Source organism: Daphnia pulex, chromosome 3 (genome assembly GCF_021134715.1).
Source record: "Daphnia pulex isolate KAP4 chromosome 3, ASM2113471v1".
Taxonomy (NCBI): domain Eukaryota; kingdom Metazoa; phylum Arthropoda; class Branchiopoda; order Diplostraca; family Daphniidae; genus Daphnia; species Daphnia pulex.
In genome coordinates this window covers 8736615-8758198 of record NC_060019.1, presented here as the reverse complement: position 1 = coordinate 8758198, position 21584 = coordinate 8736615, and the positions used below count along the sequence as shown (strand labels likewise).

Below are 21584 nucleotides of genomic sequence, written 5' to 3'. Positions count from 1 at the left end.
TATCCTGTCCAAATTTTTATTATTTTTTTCCGCTTTATAAAAACAACCACCATATTATTTATTTACTAAGTCTTTTTCGATAAAAATTGGCGATGTCCGATTATCCCTTGTTTTTTTATTTAGAAAAGAACAATTGTTTTTAATATATATTTTATTATTTTATTTTTTACAAACATAACCACATGTATATTTTATGGCCCCCAGGGAGGGGGGGGCCTGTGACTTTCCCAACCGCGATAATAACATGTGCCGTTATTATTTTGTTGGTGCAGAAAGCCGGAATTTAATCTAGCAGTTGTCGACTGAGTCAAACCTGACATAGATCAGGTTGCCTCAATCGTATACTGCACAATAAAAACGCCAAAGACGACAATGGAACCATTTCAAGACTGCAACACAGGAAATCACTGGTAGAGCAAAAAAACACGAATGAGAAAAGATTTCAAACACAGGATAGCATTGGCAGAGAGAAATACACAAATGCAAACAGAAAAAATATTTAAAGTCAGCGACCCAGATATCACTGGCAACTTCAGGCTAGTTCAGGATACCGCCAGCACAGCTACTTCTGGATAACACTGGAACCACACGCTGCATACAACAGTTCAATTAGTCTCCATCACATCTTTCACCACCTGGCTGCAACAAGGTAACCAACAGCGGACCTGTTCAAGAAAATTTAAAAATTACCATCGGGGAAAGACAGTGTGTGCACAATTACACAGGACTCTTCATGGCAAAAGAATACCAGGAGTAAGACAAAGCTACGCAGTCCAACAGATCTCTCCGATATCTCAAATTTTACAAAGGAAGTCATAGTTGGCATCAAATTGCAAATTGATCTCTAGTCATATTAACAAAGTACTTTAGTAGGAAATTAGATAAAAATAATTACTTTTGCTTTTGCATGGCACGAGACATACGACTGGGTGCAGGCAGCAAGACGCACGAGGCACGACATTTCGGCAAAATGGACAGGCTTCCGAGTTAGATTGCTTAACAAAGTGGTATTAAATCACCTGTCAATTTACACATCGAAATTTAACATTAAGTAACCCTAAGAAATTAACAAAAAATACCTTTACATTTTCATCATGGGAAACGTCACGACAGCATCCCACTTCTCATTCGTCAAGGAACAAAATGGCCGAAGACGCTCAAGCCACCTAGCGACAGCCAATTGGATTGCTTCCTTGCAGACAGCAAGCAGCAGCTAAATTTGAATTCCTCACGCCTTTCACTATGACACAACATACAAATGATTTAGTTAGCTATTTCAGAATTACGTTAAATTTTCGAATCCAAATAAAAGATGAGAAGACAATAAGAAAAAGATGTTCTAGCAATACTGTACTAAATCTAGCATTGGTTGTTACCACTCTGTCATTTGGATGACATATTCAGTTAGGATACCAGGATTCACAATAGTTGGCAGTACAGGCTTCATGAACCTTTCACATTTTCTCCTGGAAATGGATAAGAAATAATGATGTCATTAAACACGTAAACGGTAAAGAACACATGCCAAACAAATAATACAGGAAATCTAGTCAATTTACCAACGAATTCATTGGTAATTTTCGAAGAAGATGTCGCTGAACTTTTGACATCATAAGCCCATATCTGACACAACAAACAACATTCTTTCACGCCATCTATTTGACACATTCCAAACTCAATATCTAAAGGACTTGCCTTAGATAGTCATCACAAGTCATAAAAGTAATCAAAAAGACAATTTCTCTTTGCTTAAAATTAGCATGGAGTCTTTAGAATTCTACAGAGAACAAAGCTCACTTGCTAGTATTATGCAACTTTTCCGGAAGTATACCGGAAGTAAGCAATAGCTCCTTAAACATTGAGCTATCGTCAAAATAAACTAAATATTCGTGATCTACGTGAAATTTGGGGTCGATTAGATGTGATTTAAACGAAATCTAAATTTTGGCCAAAATCGAGAATTTTCCTGAACTATAAGTTCAGGAAAATTCTTAAAACCGGAAGTACGCTTTCGTACAAAATAACACATGAACTTTACCACAAATTTAACGAGGATAACGAATATTTGGTTCTTTTGTACGTCAGATAAATATTTACTGAACTACTGACAGAAATGAGAAAACCGGAAGTAGAAAAAAAAAACAAATTATTAAAAATCTAACAAGTGAGCTTTGTTGCTGAAACAGAAACTGAAAGTTATCACCCAAAATTTTTTTAAGTAGCATTGAGAAAATTCTTCAGAGATGTGCAAAGTAAACGTAATTAAACTGAGTGGAAAATGATCAAAGGCTATGCCGTCTAGTGCCAGAAAAAAGAAACGTTTACGATAACATGAAAACAATGTCCGCTCTGGCTCGTTGACACTTAACTGAAAGAACTAACAAGAAAAGGCTTTGATACTCACGTAATATTCTCCCCTCCAAATTTGTATCTAGTCTTCACCAAAAAGCCACCACCGCAGCATCACAACAGACGAAATACCCAAGGTGATAAAAATGAGCGGAAGGCAGCATGACGTTCGCTGTTGTGTCTCTCGTCTGTCAGTGATTCCAGATTGTTGACGAAATATCGTCTTCTGCTACCTCTAGGTATCACCCTTTTAGCTTTATTCCTGTCATTCTGCACTGTGCCTTACCTGTGATAAATCCTTCTTTTTTTCTGTAAGTGTCGATGGCCATTGATAATTGGAGAGCAGCATAGGAATGTGACAGCTTTGTCTGGGCTAAATGCCCTACTACAGAATAGAATCCTCTTGGGAAACTTTGTCTGCTCCTAAATTGCATGATACACATCATAAGTTAAAGTTACTTCAAAAAATCAAAACAAATATTTAGATTAGGATTTTGAGGTAAGTTTAACCGTTGTTAATTAATAACATTTACCACATCATTTAGCTAATGGTTCTTATTGCATTCTTGACTTCATGTTTTCAGAAATTTCAGCTGATGTTTGAGCTAGGTGCTTGTGACAATATAGAGATCAAATGGTCCAATCCAATAACGTAAGCTATGTCTTCCAAAGCTAAATAGTTTCTACAGTCATTTAATGTTTACATAATATTTCAGGTTAACTTCCAGTGTTAAATCATAGTAAATCTTCAAGATATTGAAGACATCCCCAGATCCAATTCTCTGCTGCTATCATACCCATACTTTCTGTAAATAATTACATTTGATGTTGAAAAAGTATAGTCTGAAATAGCTAACTAAATCATTTGTATGTTGTGTCATAGGGAAAGCTGCTGGAGTAATCCATCCCCAATTGATTCATTTCGTGCCAGCTTGTGAAAGGCGTGAGGAATTCAAATTTAGCTGCTGCTTGCTGTCTGCAAGGAAGCAATCCAATTGGCTGTCGCTAGGTGGCTTGAGCGTCTTCGGCCATTTTGTTCCTTGACGAATGAGAAGTGGGATGCTGTCGTGACGTTTCCCATGATGAAAATGTAAAGGTATTTTTTGTTAATTTCTTAGGGTTACTTAATGTTAAATTTCGATGTGTAAATTGACAGGTGATTTAATACCACTTTGTTAAGCAATCTAACTCGGAAGCCTGTCCATTTTGCCGAAATGTCGTGCCTCGTGCGTCTTGCTGCCTGCACCCAGTCGTATGTCTCGTGCCATGCAAAAGCAAAAGTAATTATTTTTATCTAATTTCCTACTAAAGTACTTTGTTAATATGACTAGAGATCAATTTGCAATTTGATGCCAACTATGACTTCCTTTGTAAAATTTGAGATATCGGAGAGATCTGTTGGACTGCGTAGCTTTGTCTTACTCCTGGTATTCTTTTGCCATGAAGAGTCCTGTGTAATTGTGCACACACTGTCTTTCCCCGATGGTAATTTTTAAATTTTCTTGAACAGGTCCGCTGTTGGTTACCTTGTTGCAGCCAGGTGGTGAAAGATGTGATGGAGACTAATTGAACTGTTGTATGCAGCGTGTGGTTCCAGTGTTATCCAGAAGTAGCTGTGCTGGCGGTATCCTGAACTAGCCTGAAGTTGCCAGTGATATCTGGGTCGCTGACTTTAAATATTTTTTCTGTTTGCATTTGTGTATTTCTCTCTGCCAATGCTATCCTGTGTTTGAAATCTTTTCTCATTCGTGTTTTTTTGCTCTACCAGTGATTTCCTGTGTTGCAGTCTTGAAATGGTTCCATTGTCGTCTTTGGCGTTTTTATTGTGCAGTATACGATTGAGGCAACCTGATCTATGTCAGGTTTGACTCAGTCGACAACTGCTAGATTAAATTCCGGCTTTCTGCACCAACAAAATAATAACGGCACATGTTATTATCGCGGTTGGGAAAGTCACAGGCCCCCCCCTCCCTGGGGGCCATAAAATATACATGTGGTTATGTTTGTAAAAAATAAAATAATAAAATATATATTAAAAACAATTGTTCTTTTCTAAATAAAAAAACAAGGGATAATCGGACATCGCCAATTTTTATCGAAAAAGACTTAGTAAATAAATAATATGGTGGTTGTTTTTATAAAGCGGAAAAAAATAATAAAAATTTGGACAGGATATTTTATTGATTTATTTATAAATATTGCAATAACGTTTAATTATTGTATGCATGTCAAAAAGAACAAATATTGAATTTGATTTCATATTTTATTGTAAGCAGTATTATGGTCATATGTAGAGCAACGAGTTAAGATGGTTATATAAATGAGGTAGAGTTAATCGCGAATCATAAAGGAGAATTTCAGAATTACTTCGTGGTCAAACTAATCTTTCTCCAAAATTACATCAGATCATTTCATTGCTATTTCCCGTTCGACCGGACGAATAACCAACGGCGGAAACAGTTTACTTAGGGAAAAGGGAGAACATGCATGCATTTTTAATTTGTCTAAATCTAATAATGTATCAGTTTTCAATTTCTGCAACCTCATTTCAATTTCTGCAACCTCATCTCAGTTTCACCAATGGATCAAGTCGATGGAACGGCAGCGAACGATTAAACTGAACGAGAACGAAAAAATTTGTTTCAAGCCAATAATTAAATGAAATTACCCATAAAGCATTACCTTAAGGAGTGTACAGGTGGCAAGAGACGACGACACATCGACAAAAGGCAGCCGATAAAACATGCCCAACAGCCACCAGGCAACACCGACTATTTTGCACAACAGCTCAACAAAAAAACATCAACATGGGCAAATAACACATTGAAGTATGATGTTGGACTGAATGTCTGCACAAGCTCCATTTCAAGATATCTCAACTGAAAAATGACTGCAAAACCACTGCTCACACCATGAACACTGCATCAACACCATTAGCAGCTCCAACATCACTTTAACCAAGAAATCCTACAAATCAAAGGAAAACACCAATTACATTTTCAAATACAAGAAAGGGCAAATTTCTGTTTTATAAAAAAATACAGTTCTATTGAGCAAATCTTTTCACGAAAGCTCTTATATAGAAACACAATTTGTTGTAAAACGCCATCTAAATCAAGAATTCAATGTCTAACCCAATTTCTCACAAAAACACATGTGTAGCACATACTTTTCACGTAGACTCACATTTAGGCAAAATGCTAACCCACTCAAGTTTTCTAACAAGTTAAGTGAACGTCTGCAAAAGCTCTTGGCATAACTCAACTGGAAATTGAAACAATTTGAAAAACAAAACCCAATGAAGCTCAGACTTTACTACTGAACAGTTAATAGAATAGTAAAACTCAATTAGTACTTGAAACAAAGTCACAAAATTTTAATTCAGAAACAAAGTCTTGAATCAAAAAGTTAGGCAACATAATTACTAACATGACTACACAAAAAATTACATTTGATAAAATTAAAGAATAAAAGATGGAATTACCATGTCTGGGGTGAAAAATGTCATGTAAGAAAGTACCCAGCAAGGACAATATTCAACCTTCTCGGACAGCGTCTCGACAGCAAAAGAAATACTGCTTAGTAAGTCGTCTCAGCACTTTGACAGTTTGGTGACCCACCCCCCTACATCCCTCTGGAAACCCACACTAGAGTTGAATAGTTCAATCCCTAAACACACTGAAACATTTAGCCACCTAGTGACAGCCCTTAGCAACCACGGACGACTAGAGTCATGGACGGAAAAAAAAAAAAAAATAAACCAAATAATCAAATATTCGTCATCTCCGTGAAATACATTTAGTACATTTAAAAAAAAAGCAATTATCGAAAAATTAACAAGTGAGCTTTCTTGGTGGAATACTTATCGTCAGTATTACACAAGTATGTGTAATACACAAGTATTACTGTGTCGTGTCGTTTTTGTTAAGCTGATGTTTGTCAACATAAGAAAAAACTTCAATCGCTTTGCTTTTCTTGGGAAAGTGAACATGGAGATGCGAATTACTAATAGGCCTACAAGTAAAATTACTTAATTTACGCAAAATAAAGGAAAACTACGAATGATTGATTCATTTTTAGTAACTGACTGAATTATTATTTACCGAACGCATTACACTTAATAGGTTCACGCTTCAGAAAAGATGAAGTACGATTTACAAATGCTTTCTGATACATAATCGTCTACTTTCGTTTTTTAGGCCGAGTTTCCTCTTCCTCCGCTGGGCGGGCATGAGAGTTCGATTGTTGCTGAGCCAATCGACTGACCGTAGACATACCTTCAACAAATTTTGTGCGAAAAAGAACATTAGCATTGTTAAACATACCGTCTTTCAGAGATACAACGATGAATTGCGACTGCTTAAAATGTTGCTTTAACATCACCCCAATGTTCTGAGTGTGAGACAAATCCAAGGCTGCGTCTACTTCATCAAGAATATAGATAGGCGCTGGTTTGAATAATAGCATAGCCAAAATCAACGACAAAGCCACTAAGGATCTCTGACCGCCACTCAATTCCGATAAACTCTCTTTCCATACTCCGCCAAAAGCAACTTTGACTTCGAGACCGTCTAGCACTGTTTGACCGTCCGGTGGCTGCAGTTTTGCTTTGGTTCCGGGTAACAGGGTAGAGAAAATAGAACCAAAATCTTTTGTCACTTGTTCCCAAGCCACTTGAAGAGTTTCTTTCTTCTTTTCGTCCAGCTTCAGGATTGCGTTTTCAATTTTCGCCTTATCCTCTTCTACAATCCTCTTCTTCCGCATCAAGTCATTATACTGCGCCTCTGCTTGTGTCAACATAGTCATGGAACGAACGTTGACATGGCGACCAAGCTTTTTCATGGATTCCTCTAATTTATGAACGCGCTGTCCCAATTCTGCTCCATTAATGACGTTAAAATCATAATTAGACCCGGCTACTCCAAAATGGTGTCGATCTTCGTTTATCCAAGCATGTTTTTCGAGCATGGCGTCAACACGCTTTTCGGAATCTTTTGCGTCATCTTTTGCTTTGGAAAGCCGATGTTCCAATTTCTTCAAGTGCAGTTCACCTTCACTCACCTTTGCATTCAAAATAAAGAAATTAATTAGAATTATGAAGTATTGTAAATTGGGATTTAAAAAAAAAGCCAACCTGAGCTTCGCGCTGTTCTTTACCAGCAATTCGTTTGGAAATTTCTTGATTTTGAGCTGAAATTCGTGCCTTAAATTCGTCAATTTGTTTTCTGACTTCCTGTACATTAGCTTGTTCAACTGCCAGAGCTTCATTCAACACTTTCATTTCTTCATGTAAATTGGCTAGTGTTATCTCAGTCTCTAGATGAAGAACAAAAAATTTAATAAAAAGTGCAAAGATAATTTTGAAACATACAATTCAATAACAGAAACAGTATGTCGTTACCTTTTAATTGAATGTCAGTAGTTTCAATAGATTTTCGAAGTTCCTCCAACTCTAGTTTAAGCGAGTCAGCATCATTTGCATGTTCCTTCCATTTAGACTGTGAAGCAGCTGCCGCCTTCTTGCAACGATCCAATTCAGCTTGGGCTGCTTTTAACTGAGTTTCCCGAATCTTACCGGCATTCTTTAACTGATTCTCCAACTCCTTGATGCGCGATTTACCTTCTTTAATGATGTCGGTGCATTCGAGGGCCTTTTGCTCTGCTGATTCCAATTCCGACTTCATATTTTCGACTTCTTGAGTTTGGCGGTGGTGAAGCGTTTGCTGGAGCCTTTGCTGGAGCAATTCAAATTCGTGCTTTTTCACATCGTAACGCTGTTTCAGAGTGCGATACTGTGCTGAAGCCTGCTCCATAACTCGAAGTTCTTGTTCCGCTTCCTTTAGTTGACGATCTTTTGCCTCAAATTCGTTGCGGTACTGCTTGATTTCGTTAACTCTGAGAATAGCAGATTGGCCAGAAGCTCGACTGCCACCAGTTAAAGTACCACCAGGATCAACGACATCCCCCTCCAAAGTTACTGTTTTACGCATTATCTGATCGTGAAACGTAACTTGTCGAGCTTCGTCTAGACCCTTACAAACAAAGGAGCTGCCAAAAATGTACTTCATTGCCGGCGTCAAGTGGTTCTCAAACTCAATCAAAGATATTGCGGTATGGCAGTTTTCTTTACCAACGATTCTTTTGGCAGTTGCCGTAGTCCGTTCATCGATGGTTCTGCCTTCAATTTTGTTGAGAGGGATAAATGTGACACGTGACTGGAGCTTGCCTCTCTCAAGAAGCTTTTTTGCCGTGTTTTCGCTGTCGACTACTATGTTGTATAGCCGACCTCCAGCAGTAATATCTAGAGCAGTAGCGTAGGACATATCTGGAACTTCAAATAAACTGCACACCACACCTGTTCACGAAGAAAAAAAAGTTAAGAAAAGAAATATAAACAAAGTCACACTATAGAAATGCAACCTTTCACAGTAGATGCGTCGAATTGCCTTTCAGGAGGGGTGTACCGAAAGGCCATTTGAGGAAATCGAGCTTCGAATGATTCAATTTTCTCTCGCAGCGAATGCATTTCCGGTTTCAAGCTTCTTTGCAACTGCTCTAAATTAGTTACTTTCTCTTCATCATAGTGAACCTGCCCAAGTTCGGCTTCCAGTCTCTTAACTTCATTCTCGAGGTGCTTAGAGTTTTGTGCATCTTTTTTATAATCGACCTCCGACTTTTTCATCTCATTAATTTTAACTTTCAGCTCTTTTTTTAGATGTTGGGTTGTCATTTCCGAATGCTTCAACTGCGACTCGGCTTGAGCAACATTCTTTTGCGTGGCCATGAGTTCTTCAGGTAAAGTGGCCGCAGCACCATTGTCACTGGCCAACAAACCAGAACTGATTTCTTGGAAGCGCTTTTGGGCAGCTGTCAAAGCTTCACTATCCTGTTGTTCAGTTTGCCTTAATTTTTCAAATGTCTCGCCTAGTTTACTCTCTTCTACCTCCTTGCCTGTTCCGATGAATATAAATACGCTATAATACTGAAAATATATAAAATAAAAGTTAAAATTTTACCTTCTAAAGCAGCGGTGTCGTCGTCAAGACTTTTCTTCAGCTCTTTTTTCCTCTTTTCTTCAGCTTTAATATTTTCCTTGAGCACCTTAACAGCTGATTGGGCTTTCGATTCGGCTTTTTCTTGAACACGCAATTTTTCTTCAAGCTGTGTAAGTTCTTTGCCACCAACTTGGTCTCTCTGATGTTGAAGAGTATGAATTTCTTTTTCCAGTGCCTCAATTTCATTTTTGAGTTTTTCTTCAGTGGCACAATGATTTGTCTTTTCTTTTAAAATCTCATTGTATTCCTCCTTTACTTGGGCATTAGCTTTTTCAAGGCTGAGGAATCTATAAGCTACATATTGGCGGTTCAAGTGTTCTAATTCACGTTCGGACTTCTGAAACTGCAGGTACTGAGTTCGTTCTTCTCTCAGTTTGTTCAATGTTGGCGTAACTTCTTCTGAAAGGATGTCATTGATTTCTTTGATTTTTTCTTCCTTTTTCTCAATTGTTTTCAAAGCCTGTTGCTTTTTCGCTTCGTACATTCTGGTCCCTGCAGCTTCCTCAATCATGGCCAATATTTCAGGGGGTTTCATATTCAAAACCTGCAATGTGAAAACACATACTTATACACTGAAATGCAACCACAAATTGATGAATGAGTTAAGCACAATACTTTAGTAATTCTTCCTTGCATGATAAGGAAATGAGGATTGTTGACATTTAACTGCACAGAGCGGAAAAAATCTTGGACACGGTTGTTTTGAACATTTGATCCATTTATGAGATACTTGTTTTTTCCACCGATGACAACCTGAAAATATGGAAACATAGACTATATATCCTAGTCATAATGAAATCATAAATAACAATACCTGTCTAGTCACTGTAACTTCATCATAATGCTCATAGCCAATTGGACTTTGTTTTTTGTCTTTGTTATCAAAGGTGACTGTCACAGTGGCTTTCGTGACACCTGCTTGTCCACTTTTGTATACTAATTCTTGCAAATTTGTTGCTCTTACATGGCTCAAATTTGTGATGCCAAGAAGGAAACAGATAGCATCCAGAATGTTAGATTTACCACTACCATTTAGCCCTGTAATGGCATTAAACATTGGATCAAATCCATTGATTTCAGTTCTTTGGCCATAGGATTTGAAACCATCAACTACCATAGATTTGATGTACATTTTTTAAAACACAAAAATACTTGATCACGGCTTGCCAGCCACTCAACGTCTTTTCCCGCTGTTTTCTCCTTTTCCTTTCAACGGCTCAACGCATAACTTACGTAGGCTATGCTTTCAACCCTCAAATACTCTGGATTGGATTTTCAAAAAAAGAAGCCTTTTCCCACCACACTTGATGCGTATGTAAACGCACGATAATTTCGTAGCATGAAAAGTAGGATAAGTGGTAGAAAAGGGCGTTCAGGGGTGTTCAGAAGACAGAATTGACGTGTCACTGTTGGAAGATGAAGATAATTAAGAAATTTAGGGAATTTTTTTAAGTTTGTAAAAAAAAAGTGTGTTTGACCCGATTTTTTATCCGGGCCGTTTTACCCGGCCGGTAAAAATTTTTTGACCCATGGGTCGGCCCGGGCCGAACCCATTTACTCTGTTGGCCCAACCCGCGGAAGAAGAAAAACCCATCTAAAAAACCCATTTAAAAAAAAAAACCGCTAAAAAACGTCCGGGCCACAGCCCTAACAGCGAGTCAGCGACTGCCGACTCATGTCCACTGGTCCACTGACAGCCAGAGAAGCCAGCGGCCCCACCTGGCCCCACACTCAGAGCAGAGAGAGATAGTATGCTACGATGCTACATGCTACGATCGTGATGCTACTGTGGCTCTGGCCAGAGTACCAGAACCACAGAGCAACCAACGGCAACCAGAGGATGCCTAGAAACGAAGAACCCAACGACAAGAACCTAGAAATCGTTAGATTCTAAAACAGCGTCAGATTATGTCCTTTAAATGTTTAAAAAATTTAGTCAAAATTGCTCACTTGTAATTTTTTCCTTTTTTTTTAGCACGGAACATTGTCCCACTTGTATTGCAATTTTTTTTTGTTACGACCAGACACAACTGTACATATCTATTTACAAGAAAATTTCAGTTGTTATCTAAGAATAAATATAGCCCAAAGTGTTCAAAAATAATAAATAAAACTATTTGCTTCGGCTCGTGAAGGAGAAAGGGTGAGAATTAACAACAAGGAGCTGAGCAGAAAAAAAGGGCATACAGTATATCCTTGGGTCTTACGATCAGCACGATTGTGTTTACATGGAATCATGCAAATTTCTTTTTTAAACATAAATTCGATAGCAAACAGAATTGCAAACTTCTCTCTCACAGACAGACAGTCATGTTAAGTCATAGTCATATTATTTAGTACAGAAGGCAAACAAAAGGATAATCGATGTGAACCGAATGCCTCAAACCAAGGCGTAATTAACAATGTAACGAGGCAGGCACATTTCATCAGTGTACAAATGTCAGCACGATCCATCAAGCGTTGGGTGACAAATGTAAAAATCCAAAAGGCCAATTTGACAAACTTTGGGCTTTCCCAATCAACTGCTTGGACAACAGATGACTGGCGAGTCCCAAAAGAAAAGCACAACGCCCACAGACCAGAATTCTACCCCTTTGGAAGATCTCATGGAAATGGAATGATAGCAACCCACGGTGAATATAACGTAATGGCACATATTCTGAAGCGCAAAGATATGTTCATGGAAAACATACTGTACAATACAAACAAGGCACGTCTATGGGCTTCAGATTTCGGAACAAAATATAGTGGAATGGAGCAAGTACATCTGGGAAAGGGGGTGAGGTTTCGTTAAAGGGCTTTCAATCGTTGCATCAGTCTGTCTGCCTCTGATCCGTCATCAGCGGCAGCTAAGTATCCACCTCCGTTGTTGAGCTTCACCTCCCTCTCTCGGCCTCCACTCATTAGTAACTCGGCAGCCATGTCAAACTTGGGCGGTGGTCGCGCTTTTCTTGGGCGAGGCGCTTTCATGGCTAGCCCATCCGTCAAGTCATCCGTTATGGCAGGAACTGGAGGTCTTTCGTCACCGAATGTCCTGTTTTCATCAATACAAAATCAGAAACAATGCAATCGGAAAATGACTAACAATTTGTTCAATACCCTTTCATTTCCCGAGATGAAGGGGACTCTAGTAGCGCTCCTTTGGACCGACTGCGATTCATTTGTGCACGGCGCTCCGCTGCTCGAAGACAAAAACAATTTAAAAAAAAATCATCATTAGACGGTACAAACAAAAGGCACTTGTCGAAAGCCCATGCAAATAAAAATGGTTTGCAAGCCGATTACATCAAACGGATTAAAAAAAATAACGATGAGTTGTGGTGAATAAATAAATGAACACTGTGTCCGAAGCTGTTAACAAAGTTTAAAGGCAGCAACTTTTTGAACGCGTTATTTTTTTTTTCTCTTTTTAAATCAATGTTGGTATACCTTAAAAAAACTGTTTCGGGTAGTCAGCAGCAAAACTTAATAATAATTTAAAAAATCACACACACACACACACACACACACACGAAAAAAGTTATACCAAACACCGGCAAGTGGCGGGGGAGGGAAATAAAATCCAAAGCAATTCGGTTACGGCGTGCCATCATCTTGGAAGCGGTCATGTCATTTCAAATTTCCAACTTTTTTAGATTGCAGTAACTGAACTGGGGATCTCTTACCCGTTGTGAACTCGGTTGGATCGGTCTGCGCCGTTGCCAACAGGATTTGCAAAGGAGAGCAACGTACGAATTTTGGGGATATGGAAACGAAATGTTATGTTATACGCTTCAACTCACATTCTAGACAACCTTCTTCGCTCAATTCTACAACCGACTTAACGGACTGGTGTCTTTGGTACGTGCCAAATAATGAAACAAGTTCTACGATGTTTGTACGAGATGACAAAACGTGATGAACGATAATTAGTTAATTACCTCCGACTGCACGAGGGGGTCGATCCCGTTTCCGTCTCTGATCTCTGGAGAAAGCGGAACCCGTTTTCAGAGCCTCCAGCAGCGAGTCCATGACACCTTCCTGGTCGTCGTCAATATTCATGTCGACTAGCGCTTTCTTTTTGGCTTGGCGTTCGAGTTTTTCCCGCTCGGCTTTCTCCTTGGCTTCGCGCGCTCGTCGGATCTTTTCCTCCGTTTCACGCAGTTTGCAATTATCTTTATAGCATTGCTGGAGAAAAAGTTTCAAGGTTAACACGATACTTTATCCGGATGTTCCATCATCAAAAACAACAAACAGAAACTTACATTAAAGGAATCTTTGAAGGTTTTGACGTCGGTGAAGAATTCATCCAACGTGTACTTTTGCGGATCAAAGACAAAGTACTCGGACAATTCGTGGTAGACAGACTCCATTTTCTTGCCCATTCTGACGAGGACGTCGCACTGGTCCCGAGCTTCCCGGGCGAAATTGCCCATGACTTCCAAGAACTTGTCTTCGTCGGATATGGCCGCCTTGGCGTTCTTCAGATCAGTCTCCAAGTTCTTGATTGAACTGTCCATCTGCTTTAGTGTCTTCTGGATTGTATCCATCGAGACACGGGAAGCCCGATCCACATGGAGAACCTCTTCACTGAAGCTAAGGATGTCGGCAAACTTTTCTTCAATCACGTCCACCAAGTAGTGAAGCAACGTTGTTTTATTCTCGGCGTCTTTTGTGCTCGTCAACTAATTTAGAAACACAATCGAATCAGTTTTAAATGAACTGCTTTCATTTGTATGCTTGGTAATTTTTTTTTTAAATCTCACCTTGGGAAGGTAGGAAATTTCGAAACCGACTGCTTGAGCGTTCTTTGTTCCAGTATTCAGGTAATTACCTATTAGCAGAACAAGTTCCAAAAGTTTTGCAAATTTCTTGCTGTCCCGGATCTCCTCGCAAGCCAACGTAGCCGCAACAATATCCTAGCGAAGAAATACGACATGAAGGATAAACAGACCCAATTGTTTGTCATTTGCAATCAAAAACTCACTGGCTTAATGTCCTGGACCATTTCATTGTAGTGCTGTCTGAAGCTGATGGATTTAAGGCGCGGCACCAACCTCTTGATACTTGCCAACTGTCAGTCGGAGAAAGAAAAATAGACTTAAAAAAAAAAACACTTGGGAAAAGTTGGACTGAAGGCAGACGCCTTGGAGGACGATGGATTACCGTAACGGAAAACTGTTCAGCTTCGGCTAGACTATCGTATTGCTCCTTGTACTCTTCAAGCTTTTTCAGCTGTTCGGGTGTGGGCATGTACTGAATCAGTTGCTGCAAAACACTGTCCGATAGCACCGATTCGTCGCAGTGAAGAATCGCCCGTTTAATGTCATCGTAACTCAAGTACTTGAGAGATCCGCCCAAAAGAATCGACAAGTTCTGAGCTGACTTGCCGTCGAGCACTAAAACAAAAACATTCAAGCCTTTGGTGAGTATCTGATCATAGTCGGGACAATAAACATGAAACTCTGTCTGTCGAAATACCTTTTAGTTCTTTGAATTTTTTACTCATTGGTTTGTCCGAGTCTCCTTCTCTTGCTTTCTTGGCGGGAGGTTTGGAAGAGAATTTAGCGCTTAGCCCTTCCAGGAGATCGGGCGATACCAACCGATCCTCTTCAACATTGACCCAAAACGCCTTTTCGGAGAGTTTTTGCGGTTGAATCTGAGTACAAAAACATTCCAGTATGAGTTCATGCATATGAGTCACGATCTAAAGTTCCTGGTCAATCAACTATACCGTTTTCCAATTTGTTCGTTTTAGAGGCATGTCCAACTGCCATTTCCTCTTTGGTTTCATTCCAAACGGAAGAATATCCGGCCTGGGTGGCGTGGCGGGCATTCCAGGTGGAGGACCAAATCCTGGAATACCACCGGGTGGAGGTGGAGGTCTTGGTCCTCCTCCCATTCCGGGAGGAGGAGGGGGTGGTGGAGGCCCACCTATGCCGGGCAATGGGGGTGGAGGCGGGCAGCCGGGCATTGGGGGAGGAGGCGGGCAGCCGGGCATTGGGGGTGGAGGTGGTGCTCCAGGCATTGGGGGAGGAGGCGGGCCACCTGGTATTGGAGGAGGTGGAGGTCCAGCACCGCCGTACATGGCGAGAGGAGGTGGAGAGGGTCTAGGAACGGGTCCTTTGCCTCCTCCCAAATAACTCTCCAACTCCGCAATCCGTTGACTGGCAGCCGCCAACTTGGCTTCGTATTCCTGCTTCGCCGTGAGGGCTTCCTCCAGCTTTTTGTTGACTTCATCCACCCTGGGCTCTCCATCCTTGGCAGCGCGCTCTAGAAATGATGAATTAGCACTCGACTTTCGAAACACACATTTGTCAAAAGTTAATCCGCACCAGAAAGGATGTCGATCAGCGGTTCGACGTCAATTTGAAATCGCTTGGTGGCGGAGAAATCCGGATCGCATCCGCTTTTATGTAAAACGACTTGAGCAATACACTCTTCGATCAGTTTGTAGTACGAAACCCTGCAGAATGGCAAAAGAGAAACGGCAAAAATAAAACACGCGATCTAATTCTGTCGGCGGGTGACAAGTGAAACTGACTTGACATTGGGGTCGTCTCGAATGAAAAGTAAATGTTGTAGAATGGACAGCAGGAACGGCTCGCTTGGCGTTTCGGCGACCGAGTTGCGCAGCACTTCGAAACATTCCTAAAGAATGAATTTAAAACAAAAGTTATGATTCGCATTTCCAGATCCTTTTCTAGCGTTGAAAATATTTCTGACCACAGTGTCGTCGAGATCCAGGCGTAGGTTGTCAAAACGCTGTGCAAATTCATAGAAATCCTCATCTCGATGCTCTTCGAACACTTTGAGTTGCAACTGCAGGTCAACGCAGTCCCTCTGGGCTAATTTCTATTAAAGCCGGATGTAAGAAAAGATTATAATTATGATTTATTCATGAATAAATTAAGAAAATAATGATTTTTTTTTGCCACTGGGCGGTGCGGTGGTTGAAAGGTTTCCTTACGTCAAGGAGGTCGGCGAGTCCGACACGCATAAATTCATTACGTAAATGCAGCCGGAAGTCCAAATCATCGGGGGTGAGGACGATAGTGTTGATCAATTGGACGCAGGCCACCTTTGAAAAATATTTAGATTTTGATCAATTGAGATATGAACGATGTGAAAGTGTGGAAGGAGTGCGTGAGTGATAGCATTGAGTCACGGTGGATTGATAATCAAGGTTGGGTTTCCGGCCCGTTTGGCTCACCGTAAGCGTGTCATTCTCCATGTTGGACAGGGCTTCGATAATGGGCTGAAAGCGAAAAATGCTCTTGAGTTCGCCACTGGTGGTAATGGCCTCTAAAGCACGCTCGTGTCCCTCCGGCGGCACCAAGCAGATACCGGCCATCAGTTTGACGGCCTCGACCATCACGGCCGGCAGGGACGGGACGAAAGAACGTGCAAGAAGCGTCAGCGCCTCGCGGTGCTCAAACAGTTTCTTCAAGCCAACTTTGTTGTTGGAAATGGCTTTCAGGCAGCGGATGCACTCGTGCTGGACCCTGTCCCATCTCGCGTCCCTGTATAATCATATCACGAGTTGAGAAACATTTCCATACGGGGCGAGAGATAAACAGCCGGTCGCTGAATGCAAAGCGCCTACGCTCTACCTTCTATAGCATTCGTTGAGGATGGTCAAAACTTGATTCAAACCCTCGCAGACAAAGTCGTGGACCCAGGTGAGCGGGTTGTTGGTCAGGGCGATCCTCAGCGACTCCATGCACGTGTAAATCTTGTGGACGCTCAGGTCCGGATTGCCCAGATAGACGATGTAATCCTGCGGCGTATCGAATCGATTCCGGTGTTTCTGCACGGACATTTGAGCAAGAAAGAAATTGAAAATGAGGATATCGATTGTTGTTGTGATTGGAAAAGAATGTGTCGAATGACTAGGTAAGAAAAAAACTCAAAATTGTTACCTGGACTGTGCCCTTCATGTGCATGGCCAACATTTCTTTTTTGCGATGGTTTTGCTGCAATCGCAGCGGTTCTTTCTTTTCTTCTGATAAGTTCATGTCATCCTTCAGACAGCCAGGCAACACAAAGAAAAGATAAAAACAAAAAAAAACAAAAAAAACATCCATAATTAGAGATGACGGAGATAACATAAAGAGATGAATCATATAACTTAGATAAAAACCGGGCGGCACCAGAAAGGAGGTTATGAATTTCTGGTTCAACACGGTACTACTTTTATGTTTTTTACGCTGTTGTATTTGTTTAAAATTCAGGACGTACCAACATCTTTTCAAAGGCGGTGTTAACTTCGTCTTCGCTCATATTGTCGACGGCCATGTGCGCGTTTTCGTCCATCTCGGAGAAGTCGACCTCAGAGTGCGGACGTGAGAGTGTGCCAGGGGCGCCACTCATCTGTCCCCGTCCCGACTTCTTGTTCCAGCCGAAGCCCATTTTGTCCAGCTGAAAGTAAAGTACAAAACCAAAAATAGTCAATCAGTCATTACGCAATACAGAATCAGAATGAGGCCACGGGCTTTTTTATTACGTCAAAACAACACCAAAAACGAGTGTACGACAAGTAGTGCATTTTTCAAAGGAAGAAAACCCCCAGCCAAACCGCTAAAAAGGAAATCAAATCAAATCAAGCAATCCACATCAAAAGCCGGTCTCGCCCTTTCCCTTTCTCCGCGAGCGATCAAAGAACAACGGGCGAGTATAAAGATTGTTTTTGGTTTTGTTTTCTTTGCTGGCATGACCATGGGGTTCGTGCCGTCGCTTTAATTAGAGATCGGACAGCAGCAGCAACGGCCCCAGAGTCTGAAAAAAAGAGAGAGAGGCGGGAGAAGGGCAAAAGGAGGTCAAAACAATGTCCTGAACAACAGACTGGCCACATATTTGGCATCGTTTTATGTGTGTAGTACACCCCGACGAATAGAAAAGAAAGAAAAAAGTCAAAATTCCCGCATACATAAGAGGGCAGATGTAAGAGTCAGATTGGGACTGAAAAATATGTCGAATCTACGAGCTGGGCCAATTGGTTGATGGTGGGATGTGTTTTCTTTTTTGCGAAAAAAAGAAGAAGAAGTCGGCCACGAATTTCCTCCTCTTGTTGTTGTTCGCATCGTCATTTTCCGAGCGTATATAAGAAGAGCTCTTTTTGGCTACGGACTCTCTCTCCACTGCGTTACTAACTATCCCGCTGGATGGAAAATAGAAAATGGGAGAAGAAGAAGAAAAAAAAAGGAAAGAAACGAGGCAATGAACACACGCCCCAGTGTGTATGCCTTAGTTGGTCCCGTCGGTACAGACGCGGAAGGGGAAAAATAAAAATAAAAAGGATAGATAGATAGAGAGATGAGGCCAACGTCCCAAAACCGATTAGGTCTAGGGACTGGCTTTCTTCTCGTCGTGAAAGCCACAAAAGTTGGAAAACGACGTCGGCGCGGTGCACAGGTGATGACCCAGACCGCGATCCACACACACACACACAGACCTCAAATGTACTAAACGGGACGTCAAGTTTTTCTCCGTTGATGGACCGACAACCGCCGGCCTTTTTGTCTCCTCCCATTTCGTCATTTCCATCTTTCTTCAATTCAACCTCCCCCCATTTCCTAAATCAAAAATAACAACATCAACACGACCAAAAAACCAAACGAAAAGGAAAGAAACGAACAAAAAAAAAAAAAGAAACACCAGCACCAGTGTGAGGACCGGCCGGGATGAAGAGGCGGCGCGGTTCGTTCACGCGCGCGCTCACGACCGAAAAAAAAAGGCTAAAATACTTGAAAAAGAAACGGAAAATAAAAATGGTCTTTCTGCGTTGACTGGCCTCGCCGGCGGCTGCTAAGAAGAGAATCATCGGCCCGCACAGTTCCATCCCATAAACAGACTTTCTTTTTATTTCATTTCATTTTATTATTTGAGGCTTTTTTCTCTCTCCTTCTACTTCTTCTTCTTCCTGTCTCTTCTTCACGCATCCACGTAGGTGGAACATGAAGAAGCCGAGGAAATAACAGACAGGAAAAAGAATAGAAATTCTTCTCTACTAATGAAACCGCTCATGCGAGTCAGCCACGGCAGCAGCCGGATGCGTTCACATCTAATGTTTGTTTGCCGGGAAACGCATTCGTTTTTCACTTGGGACTGGCACCTTGCCGAAAACGGCGGTTGGGCCGACGCGATTTCTTCGGGAAATGACGTCACTGGCTCCTCACACATGCAAAACAGATGCTCTCCTCTTTCGTTTGGCAGAGGCGCATCAGAAACAAGATAAATAAATAAAAGAAGAAGAAGACGAGAAAAAGAAAAAAGAGAGAAAAAAACGGTGGCCACTCCTTGTCGGTGGCCTTCTTTCGGCCCCCACCCAGCCTCGCCACCTTCCCCAACTACTTCACTACCCACCTATACTCACCCATGTCAGGCATTGTTTCATTTCTGATTCTTTTTTTTCTCTATTCTCTCTCTCTCTTTTCAAAAACGGGCGTCCTCTTCTTTATGGCTATTTCAGAGAGTTCACTGATCTGGCATCACCAAGGTAATGTTTGACTGCAGAGGAAACATGGACGTGGCCCCAGATTCCCAAAGCCAGACTGACACACTAGGGCTGCGAAGGCTGTTGCCATTGCCCAACAAGGTGGGTGGCCGTCCCAACAACAACAAGAGAGAGACCGCCACACAGGTGTGTGATGTCATGGCTATCATTCATCACCCCCTCTCTCCACGATGAAAGAAAAACTTCCATCAGAATGCTGAATGACAACAGATGCTCCACTCAACAGGTGGGATTTAGTGGACAGCTGTGCGTGGGGATTTGTTTGTGCAGATATTAGTTGTCATACTCACAAAAGTGCCCTTCCTGTCCTGTCTCGACATTTCTGGCTGGGTCGAATTTTGTTCGACGACAGTTTGTCAGAGTTAAGGGCCAAATTCCAGCAACGGTCTTCACACCAGCGAGAAGTTCATCGGTCACGGGTTATCACTCCTCTAATGTCACAAGATGAACTCCCAGAAATCTTGATAGGCGGGGACAGCAACAGGCGTCGTCACCAGAAAACACACACAAACTTTGGTGGAGCGTCGCGAGAGAAATCACTGATTTGCTTCGATGCCCAGTTGGCGAACAGACTCGATTACAAAACATCCAAATTGAAAAAAAAAAACGATGGACGAAAGTGAGAACGAGCACACTCTCCTGTTGATTCGAGCTCGGCTTCGCGTATGCGCGAGCAAGCACCCAAAAACCAGCCAGTTGTTTGAAAGCGCTCAGTGTCAGAAAAAGCAAACTCGAAATAACAGTCACAACTCCATCTTTCTTGCGGCGTTGCCGTTACGTGCCAAACACGTTCGCCGCGCGCTGGGTCCGCATTCCTGCGGCTAGATGGCAGCACCGGTCAACGTCACCAAAATCCTGTTTTTAAAAATTCAAAAAAGCAAAAAGAGATCAAACCGCAACAACAAAATACAGTTTGATAACGGCGGTTAATCTAAAATAAAAAAATTCGTAAATTACAAACTTGATGCGGTCGTTGTGGTTGTCAGTAGACGAAAATGAGCGATCGCTCAAACTGCGTAACGACCGAAATCGTTTGCTTCCCTTCACGCAGCGCGACACTTTCAAGCACCTCCCGTCCAATAATAATCATAATGAATGACGTGATAAAGAAAAAAAAAAGGGAGGAAAAGAGTTAAAATAATTGCCGCTTTCATTATAGTCCACTCACCAACGTGGGAAGAAAATGTTCAACGACGATGGAAATTCAGACGTGACGGTGCGTGAATCGTTTTGTTTGGGTCCAGGGAGATCCGCACGGCAGAGATGATATTTCATCCGTTCCAATTCAACTGGAAAGTTACACACAAAGAGAAAAAAAAAAACAGAAATCAATTACACCTGTTATTTTCTTTAACAAATGAAAAACAAAACACAGCCCATTTTTGGATTGTGAGATGGGAATAAAATACAAAAAAAAAGAGTTCGGGCCCTTGATGACTTTGTTTTCCTTCCCCCTCCAGCCAATACCGCACCTTTATTATATATTTAAAAATAAAAAAAAAGGCAACTTTATAGACCTAGCAAACCAACCATCTGAGCACCTATTATTATTGTGTTCCCCCTCGATGTGAGTGAGGGCCAACAGAGACGAGCGAGCCGGCTCGCATATACAACAGTCATTTACGTCTCGTTGCCGCTGAGATATGGAGACTTTAGGTGGGCAACTGGAAATAGAAATAAATTTG

The 21584-nt window shown here is 41.3% G+C and overlaps 2 protein-coding genes and 3 long non-coding RNA genes across 12 annotated transcripts in view; 1 reads left to right on the top strand and 4 right to left on the bottom strand.

Moving 5' to 3' along the window:
* Window positions 1–307: 307 nt before the first annotated feature.
* On the bottom strand, window positions 308–1574 carry LOC124191251. The gene is made up of 5 exons (XR_006873356.1): window positions 1560–1574; window positions 1377–1466; window positions 1080–1234; window positions 896–1019; window positions 308–665 (listed from the first exon to the last, which is right to left on the bottom strand). It is a non-coding gene; the product is annotated as an uncharacterized LOC124191251 (long non-coding RNA).
* A 734-nt stretch (window positions 1575–2308) lies between these two features.
* On the bottom strand, window positions 2309–2729 carry LOC124191250. The gene is made up of 2 exons (XR_006873355.1): window positions 2636–2729; window positions 2309–2584 (listed from the first exon to the last, which is right to left on the bottom strand). It is a non-coding gene; the product is annotated as an uncharacterized LOC124191250 (long non-coding RNA).
* Window positions 2451–4217, top strand: LOC124191249. 4 transcript variants are annotated; one of them, XR_006873353.1, is made up of 7 exons: window positions 2451–2588; window positions 2666–2848; window positions 2934–3001; window positions 3066–3157; window positions 3233–3445; window positions 3506–3629; window positions 3860–4217. It is a non-coding gene; the product is annotated as an uncharacterized LOC124191249 (long non-coding RNA). The 4 variants fall into 4 exon arrangements; XR_006873354.1 differs by having other exon boundaries at window positions 2959–3157; XR_006873351.1 differs by having other exon boundaries at window positions 2934–3157; window positions 3233–3439.
* A 376-nt stretch (window positions 4218–4593) lies between these two features.
* On the bottom strand, window positions 4594–10650 carry LOC124189731 (structural maintenance of chromosomes protein 2-like). 3 transcript variants are annotated; one of them, XM_046582181.1, is made up of 9 exons: window positions 10219–10650; window positions 10020–10157; window positions 9366–9948; window positions 8770–9300; window positions 7751–8704; window positions 7484–7665; window positions 5799–7410; window positions 5032–5316; window positions 4594–4966 (listed from the first exon to the last, which is right to left on the bottom strand). In XM_046582181.1, exons 1-7 carry the CDS (start codon window positions 10534–10536, stop codon window positions 6532–6534), a joined length of 3585 nt encoding a protein of 1194 aa, XP_046438137.1. In that variant the 5' UTR covers window positions 10537–10650; the 3' UTR covers window positions 4594–4966; window positions 5032–5316; window positions 5799–6531. The 3 variants fall into 3 exon arrangements, with proteins under 3 accessions (XP_046438137.1, XP_046438136.1, XP_046438138.1); XM_046582180.1 differs by having other exon boundaries at window positions 5834–7410; XM_046582182.1 differs by having other exon boundaries at window positions 5870–7410.
* Window positions 10651–11349: 699 nt separating this feature from the next.
* Window positions 11350–21584, bottom strand: part of LOC124190604 (protein diaphanous-like) — a 52934-nt gene continuing 42699 nt past the window's right edge. Inside the window, exons 2-22 of one of the 3 annotated variants that reach the window (XM_046583380.1) lie at window positions 21068–21188; window positions 20857–20957; window positions 20190–20754; window positions 17625–17804; window positions 17306–17407; window positions 16997–17193; window positions 16597–16906; window positions 16354–16464; window positions 16110–16238; window positions 15928–16034; window positions 15719–15849; window positions 15118–15656; window positions 14865–15042; window positions 14550–14782; window positions 14371–14457; window positions 14150–14302; window positions 13649–14068; window positions 13325–13571; window positions 13070–13094; window positions 12504–12582; window positions 11350–12438 (exon numbers count right to left, since the gene is read on the bottom strand). In XM_046583380.1, coding sequence (XP_046439336.1) covers window positions 12427–12438; window positions 12504–12582; window positions 13070–13094; window positions 13325–13571; window positions 13649–14068; window positions 14150–14302; window positions 14371–14457; window positions 14550–14782; window positions 14865–15042; window positions 15118–15656; window positions 15719–15849; window positions 15928–16034; window positions 16110–16238; window positions 16354–16464; window positions 16597–16906; window positions 16997–17193; window positions 17306–17407; window positions 17625–17804; window positions 20190–20219 — 3270 coding nt within the window. In that variant the 5' untranslated portion in view covers window positions 20220–20754; window positions 20857–20957; window positions 21068–21188 and the 3' untranslated portion in view covers window positions 11350–12426. Of the gene's footprint in view, window positions 12439–12503; window positions 12583–13069; window positions 13095–13324; window positions 13572–13648; window positions 14069–14149; window positions 14303–14370; window positions 14458–14549; window positions 14783–14864; window positions 15043–15117; window positions 15657–15718; window positions 15850–15927; window positions 16035–16109; window positions 16239–16353; window positions 16465–16596; window positions 16907–16996; window positions 17194–17305; window positions 17408–17624; window positions 17805–20189; window positions 20969–21067; window positions 21189–21584 lie in introns of all 3 variants that reach the window. The other 2 variants (XM_046583379.1, XM_046583378.1) reach the window with 2 other exon arrangements.